The sequence below is a fragment of the Coffea eugenioides genome, chromosome 4 (genome assembly GCF_003713205.1).
Source record: "Coffea eugenioides isolate CCC68of chromosome 4, Ceug_1.0, whole genome shotgun sequence".
In the NCBI taxonomy this organism is placed as follows: domain Eukaryota; kingdom Viridiplantae; phylum Streptophyta; class Magnoliopsida; order Gentianales; family Rubiaceae; genus Coffea; species Coffea eugenioides.
The window spans coordinates 667,133-674,948 of NC_040038.1; the positions used below are offsets into that span (position 1 = coordinate 667,133).

General features: G+C 40.6%; 1 protein-coding gene across 1 annotated transcript; it reads left to right on the forward strand.

The window, feature by feature from the left end:
• The first annotated feature begins 342 nt into the window (after positions 1–342).
• LOC113767768 (subtilisin-like protease SBT1.5) lies at positions 343–2,888 on the forward strand. Its single transcript, XM_027311955.1, has one exon. It carries the CDS (start codon positions 371–373, stop codon positions 2,591–2,593), a length of 2,223 nt encoding a protein of 740 aa, XP_027167756.1. The 5' UTR covers positions 343–370; the 3' UTR covers positions 2,594–2,888.
• Positions 2,889–7,816: the final 4,928 nt, after the last annotated feature.

Consider the following 7,816-nt stretch of genomic DNA (forward strand, 5'->3'; position numbering starts at 1 on the left):
CATCAAACATCAAACATCAAACAAACAAACAGCGCCTCTCTTTCTTCTTCACTCGCACCATTTATTCCCACTCTTAGCAGCTCAAAACTCACAGTTGTGTAGTGAGGAGTTTCACAGTGTACTGCATATCAAAAAATCCATCCCTCTCCCACCATTCTCTTCCTCCTCCCCAAATGCTAGATGCTAGATGCTAAATGCTAGTAGCGCTTAAATTAAATGGCCATCTCTTCCAATCTTCCTCTCCTCCCTGCTGCACTGTTTCTCTTACTCCTCCCAACATCCTCTGTCTTAGCCACTGAAAGAGCGCAAGACTTATCGTACGAGTTCGCCCCGATGCTAAGCCTTCCATCTTCCCCTCACCAGCACTGGTATGAGTCCTCCCTCTCCTCTTCTCCTCTCATCTCATGATTCCACCGCTGCTACTACCACCACTCCCCCTCCTCCTCCTTCTCTTCTTCTCCACACCTACAGCACCGTCTTCCACGGCTTCTCTGCTCAGCTCACTGTTTCCCAAGCTCACGCCCTTCACTCCTTCCCCGGCATTCTCGCTGTTATTCCCGAGCAAGTCAGGCAACTTCATACCACGCGATCCCCTCAATTTCTCGGCCTTAAGACCTCCGACAGCGCCGGCTTGCTCAAGGAGTCCGATTTCGGCTCCGATCTTGTCATCGCTGTTATTGATACTGGGATCTGGCCCGAGAGGAAATCCTTCGACGATCGGGACCTCGGCCCCGTTCCCCCCAAGTGGAAAGGCGCCTGCGTTCCCGGGAGGGACTTTCTGGCCACTTCCTGCAACAGGAAACTGATCGGAGCTAGGTACTTCAGCAATGGCTACGAGGCCACCAACGGGAAGATGAATGAGACCACCGAGTATCGCTCCCCCAGGGATTCAGACGGCCATGGCACCCACACCGCTTCCATTGCCGCCGGCAGGTACGTCTTTCCAGCCTCGACTCTGGGGTACGCTCGCGGCGTGGCTGCTGGGATGGCCCCCAAAGCTCGCTTAGCTGCGTATAAAGTTTGTTGGAACTCCGGCTGCTACGACTCCGATATCCTCGCCGCATTCGACGCAGCCGTGGCCGACGGCGTCGACGTCATCTCCCTCAGCGTCGGTGGTGTCGTGGTCCCCTACTACCTCGACGCCATTGCCATCGGCGCTTTTGGAGCATGGGAAGCCGGCGTCTTTGTTTCAGCCTCCGCTGGCAATGGCGGTCCAGGCGGCCTAACTGTCACTAATGTGGCCCCCTGGGTCACCACCGTGGCAGCTGGAACCATCGATAGGGACTTCCCGGCGGAAGTTAAGCTCGGAAATGGGAAGGTAATCCCGGGAACCAGCCTTTACGGCGGGCCGGCGCTGGCCCCACATAAACTTTACCCGTTAATTTACGCCGGCAGTGAAGGTAGTGATGGCTATTCATCTTCGTTGTGTTTAGAAAATTCGCTGGACCCTAAGGCTGTAGAGGGAAAGCTTGTTTTATGCGACAGAGGAATCAACTCGCGAGCCTCTAAAGGTGAGGTGGTGAAAAAGGCTGGCGGAATCGGGATGATCTTGGCTAACGGAGTTTTTGACGGCGAAGGATTAGTGGCTGATTGCCACGTGTTACCCGCCACGGCTGTGGGTGCATCTGGCGGCGACGAAATAAGGAAATACATCCTCTCGGAGTCGAAAAAATCCTCAGCCACCGCCACAGCCACAATAATGTTCCGGGGCACCAGGCTGAATGTAAGCCCAGCTCCAGTCGTCGCTTCGTTTTCGGCTAGAGGGCCTAATCCTGAGACCCCGGAGATTTTGAAACCCGATTTAATTGCCCCAGGATTGAATATTCTAGCTGCTTGGCCGGATGGTGTCGGTCCCAGCGGACTTCCTTCTGACAAACGTAGGACGGAGTTCAATATCTTGTCGGGTACGTCGATGGCCTGCCCTCATGTTTCTGGCCTCGCCGCGTTGTTGAAGGCTGCTCACCCGGAATGGAGTCCGGCTGCAATAAGGTCAGCGTTGATGACCACAGCTTACACTGTGGATAATCGGGGAGAAACGATGTTGGATGAGTCGTCTGGAAATTCGTCTACCGTGATGGATTACGGTGCAGGTCATGTGCATCCTCAGAAAGCAATGGATCCCGGATTGGTTTTCGACCTCACGACTTATGATTATGTCGATTTCCTCTGCAATTCAAATTATACCGTGAAGAATATTCAGGCCATCACGAGGAAGAAGGCTGATTGCAGTGGGGCTAAAAGGGCTGGCCACATCGGGAATTTGAACTATCCATCTTTATCAGTTGTGTTCCAACAATATGGGAGGCACAAGATGTCCACACATTTTATCAGGACAGTTACCAACGTTGGGGATGCTAATTCGGTTTACAAGGCCACCGTGACGCCTCCTGTAGGGACATCAGTGACGGTGCAGCCGGACAAGCTTACCTTCCGGAGGGCAGGCCAGAAGCTGAATTTTCTGGTTAGAGTCGAAGCCGAGGCTGTGAAACTCTCTCCCGGAAGCTCAAGTTTGAAGAGTGGTTCTTTGGTATGGTCTGATGGGAATCATTCTGTCAGAAGTCCAATAGTCGTCACAATGCAGCAACCTCTCTGATCCGAATCCAATCTAAAATTTTGGAATTTGGGGTGTAGAAATTTTCAAGTTCCATTTTTCTTTCTTTCTTTCTTTCTTTTGATCCTGTATTGTAAAATGAATTATTTCATTAGCTCTTAATCCGTAAGCTAGATAATGTATAATCAATGCGAGTGCCGTAGCAGCGCGTTCTCTGCGCATGGTGAGTTTGGATTGTGCCCGGGACAACCCTTTGTGTGTTAAAAGTTGTAGCATGATGGACGAATCAGGAATTATATGTTGCAGATGCTCTGTGGTTTTGTGCATCGCTTCTTAATTAGCATGTTCAGGGGTGTCTTGGATCTGCACTTTTTTATCTGTTCATGTTTTTATTATTTACCCTTTTTTTTTCACAGTAATTGTTCTGTTTATTTATCACCTCCATTTCATGCTTTCTGATTATAATAATGTATTAGATCTCTGCTGCTGAAAGTCCATATGCAAAACAAAAGGTTACGAAATAGCAAGTTGTTTTAAGCAGTAGTATATAAAGTGGCTGTAGCTTTGTCTCCAGCTGCAAGATCGTATCTGCTTATCAGCAAAACTCTGTACACAATGCTCTATTTGGGTTTTCTACTTTTGTGCGATGTGGAATAAGAGCTTTGAAAGGGGAATTAATTTTGTAAAAGCAAATTCAGATCTCATTTGAATTTTCAAGTAACAAGGACCCTTTAGTGATTGAGTTATGGTTGATCCCTTTTAAATTAATCTTCCAGATTAGGAAAACTTGGATGCAAATGCAAGGCGGGAAAGAAAATTCAGCCCTCGTCACCTTACAAGTTACAACTCAGGCCATAATCACGTCGAGCCAACAACAGCGCCGGCTTTGTTCCTTTTGTAGTTTGCACTACACAACTCGGTGTTTGGGGCCTTCGATTAGGAAAGAAGAAGAGAAAAGGGGTCTTGGTTGAACAGAGTAGGCCAAGCCCACTCCACGGAATAGTGGTCACCAAACTTTTGGGCCACTAGGAAACACATCGAGAAATTCATTGCCCATATCCCGACATTCAGCCCAGCTATTACGTTTCTCCGGTTTGTATTTCATTTTTGGATTTTTTTAATATTGCCACATCAGGAGGTTTGGGCCCAAAAAACTTACCATGCGGAGAGTGGTCGATGATGATTAAGGTGAGTGATTATTATTATTATTCCTAAACATTCTCTTTTTTTTTTAATAGATGTATATAACATTATTGCTAAACATTCTAAAGTTCGAATATTTTTAATACATTAATTAATGACCTTTTTTATTCAGTACATTTAAGATGGTAGAGTAGCATGAGACCATGAGTGTGACTGGTATGAATTATTTAAGTGCGGGGCAAAAAATTGTTTTGCAAATTGCGCTCTACACTAATCTGAAGAATGGTTTCATCTGATCTGCATTCACTCACTGGGTGGAGTGTGTTATCTGCAAATTGTGGAATTCAGAAAGCGCAAGTACTTGTTTATATGCCAAGCAATTTCTAGGGATAATTTCGTAAAAATAGGAGGGATGGCATAAAAATTTGGCAAAACCGAGCCCGCTGCGACAGCGCATCCAAGCTCGAAATATTGCACTTGGGATTCTCGATGACATATTTTCTATGCCAATCCAATGCCACATCTAATATTGCGCCAAGTGTCCTGTTATTAGTTGCCCTTTAATTTCTAATAATTCAAATTGGTTTGGTTTAATATAAGTTTTCTCTATCCTCTAAAATTTGAGGGTTTGGAGGCAATTTTGTTTAGGGTTTTCTTTTTCTTTTTCCTCAAAGCAACAGATCGTGAGTCGTAAACTCAAAAGTATTGGTATATAAATTAGACCGGTCGGTTAATTTTGGTTCAAAGTTTTAGAGGATAGAGAAAATTTGTGTTAAACCAAACCAATTTGAATTATTAGAAAATTAAAGTGCAAATAATAACAGGACACTTGGCGCAATATTAGAGGTGGCATTGGATTGGCATAGAAAATATGTGACATCCCAAGTGAAAATATTGCAGTAAAGTAAACTACAAAGAATGGTGGATGGAAACCTGCGTTCAACATGCATGCTTTCTACTCTAGATGCTTCTACAAAGAATCCCAGGGAAACGTGTCAGCCACGAGCTCGGGTCCAACTTCTCTTCTCCGGTCTACCCTCCTCCGCCTGTCTTGGCCTTTGGGATCCTTTACTCGTACGGCATGGCAAAAATTAACCATTATAGAGATAATGCTTCAAAAGTCAGGCAGCTGAACACACGACACCTTCCCAGAGGTTAGATTAATACTCTACTATTCAAGACCAAATCGATGCTTTGCCATTTCTTAGCTGGTTACTGCTGTTTTGCCATTTCAGACTCCATTTTCGAATGTCCGTCTTATTTTTACCATTTGAATCATCTTAAGACTACTATTTTGGTGTCTTCACCATAATCATGTACGAGGGCTGACGTCTACCCTTATCCTAATTTGTCTCCGTCGCCACTGCTAGTGAAGGATAAGCTTCAATTCTGCTAATAAGGACAATCACTGTTGACGAACGTCAGCGTGTCTGCTTCCTCACTTTTTCTTTTATTGATGAGAGATGATGCATTAAGCTCGTCAAGGGATAGATTTTGCAAAATCGAATTGAAGTCAGTGATTATAAAGAATCAACTAGATACTGAATTTTAGGTTTTTTTTTGTGCCAATTAAAGAATTCATAATCTATACAAAGTTAAAACAAATAAGAACATAAAAAAAAAATTAATTATTCAAAATCAGAATCTATGATCAAGTGAAAAATCAACAAGTGTAATTATGACTAGTTAACTATCTCGCAGAACTAAAAAAAAATATCTATGATTTATTTCTTCATCATTAGCTACATCCGACAATGGATTTTGAAAGAGTGAAAACGTACAAGAACAAAAACAAAAATGGAATTCACTTGAACAAAAAATTTTTTTTTTTTTTTTTGATAATCCGGCAATCGAACACTTCTTAATTAGGAAACTTCAAAGCCTGTACAAGTGAAATGGATGGAGTCTTGTACATTATCTACAACTGTGTAATAATGCTTAGCCTAAGAAGAGTAATGGACCAAATACTTTCTTTTAAAGCTCTAATATTCCACGCTCTTGGTAATCGACAAGGTATTCAGATTTACTTACAACAACACAGCGGAAATATTTTTAAAAATTACTAACATGACGTATTATTTCCTTGGAGGGGAATTCAGGGATTGAAATTGATGGAAATTATTAAATGATGTGACAAGAGATAATTAAAACATAATTATAAATATATTAACCAAAAGGGATTTAAGAATTTTTCATTTATATATATATATATATATATATATATATCCTAGCAAACATATAAGGGTAAATAACATGACAATCCTGTCAATTATTCCAATTTTCAACTTTAAGCCCTCATTTTATTTCGAATCTTAAATTAGTTTTTCAATACTAAAAAATGTAAAATTCTGATCCTTCAGTCCTTTTTCACTATTTAGATCCATCAGCCTTTATTCTTAAATTCATAAGGTTTAACGGTAGAGATGGACAAAATGATGAAAATGTGCCGCTCGTTACTATTGAAAGCTAATTTGAGATTAAAAATAGATAAGGGGCTAAAAGTTAATAATAATTAAAATAATTTAGGGGCTCTCTAATAATTAAAATACTTTTTTGTCGTGTTGGGCCTGTTGGCTTTTGGTTCCACGATTACGGCACAGTGAGATGCATGCATACGTTCTAGTTTATTCTACTTTATGCGTCAACTTGGTCCTTCTTAGCTGGTTGGTACTTACGACTCGTGTCGTGATTCGCGACACGCGACTTGGATTATTCCGTCCACTCAACACGTCAGATTGTCTGTACGTGCGGCGCCACAGCAAAGGATCCTCTGTCGCGCAAGTGTTTGGATGGTAAATTATTTAAGATAATTTTGTGAAAGAGCACTGTAGTATTTTTTAAATATGATGTATGTGAGATAAAAAAGTGATTGAAAAATGTGTTGATGATGGAAATAAATCAGTGTGGGTAAATAAAGAATGTGTCTGGACAGGAGATTTTTTGTCCAAATTTATTTGCTTACATCACAATTATAATTTTCAATACACCTTTTTATTTTCTCAATTACCTTTTTATCTCATATACATTACATCACAAAAAGTGTTATAGTAAAAATATCTCAAATAATTTACAATCCAAACACACGCAAAATGAAATAGAAGACAATCCAAACACACCTATATATTACACTTTTCGGTTAATGTAAGGCCTCGTTTCGATTGTAATTTTTTTTTACTTTTTCATAAATACATTTTTACAATCACTTTTTTTTTCTTGATATACATCAAATCGATAGAGTATAATTTGATTTTAATAAAAACTCATAAAAGCTACGTAATATTTAATGCATTTTTTTTTTTACTGAATCAGTGTAATTTTATAATATTTGATGTATCCTTTTACTGGACTAACGTATCTCAAAACTTGCGCTAAATATTATACTAAGACTTACATCAATAAACATAAACTGATGTAAATTTTGATTCGCACCAATCCAAGGAAAAGAATCGTTTAATATTACAAGATTTATAGCAATTAAAGGGAATGTAACATGAGGAAATCCCTACCCCCAGGTCACACCCTAGCCAAACACATTTCTCACGGTGGTAAACATAACAACCCAAAACTGCACGGAACTTCCCGATACCCTTAAATATTGGAAGCACTTTAGTCGAAGTAAAGCTTGAGTGCTTCCAATATTTTACGTTCGAATGAGTACCAAGAGCCCGTTGTGGCTTGGAGCATTTTGATTCATTCTTAAGGTCCTCAAGTACCACTTCGCTGTTAGTTCGCCTCTCTTTAACTGTATTCGTAGAGTTTTCAATTGTGATTCTAATTATTATTAACTAGTAAATGAACTTGTGATAGCGTTAACTGGTCTAAAATTTCAATTCCATCTCCTAGAACAAAACACAAAAAGATTGGACACTATACAGCTTGAGTATGATTCTAGGCACATGAAATGGAAAATTAGAGGGTTATTATCACTTTACCTCCTTAACGTTCGATATCACTATCAATTTCCCCCTTAACGTTATCTTTTAGTCACTTTACCCCAGACTAACGGTCAAATTTAACGAAATTTGTTAATTAAAATAAAAAAACAAGTTTAACCCTTAAAATTATGATCACTTTATCTCCATAAACTATAGTCTCATTATCAATTTACCCTATAGAGTTATT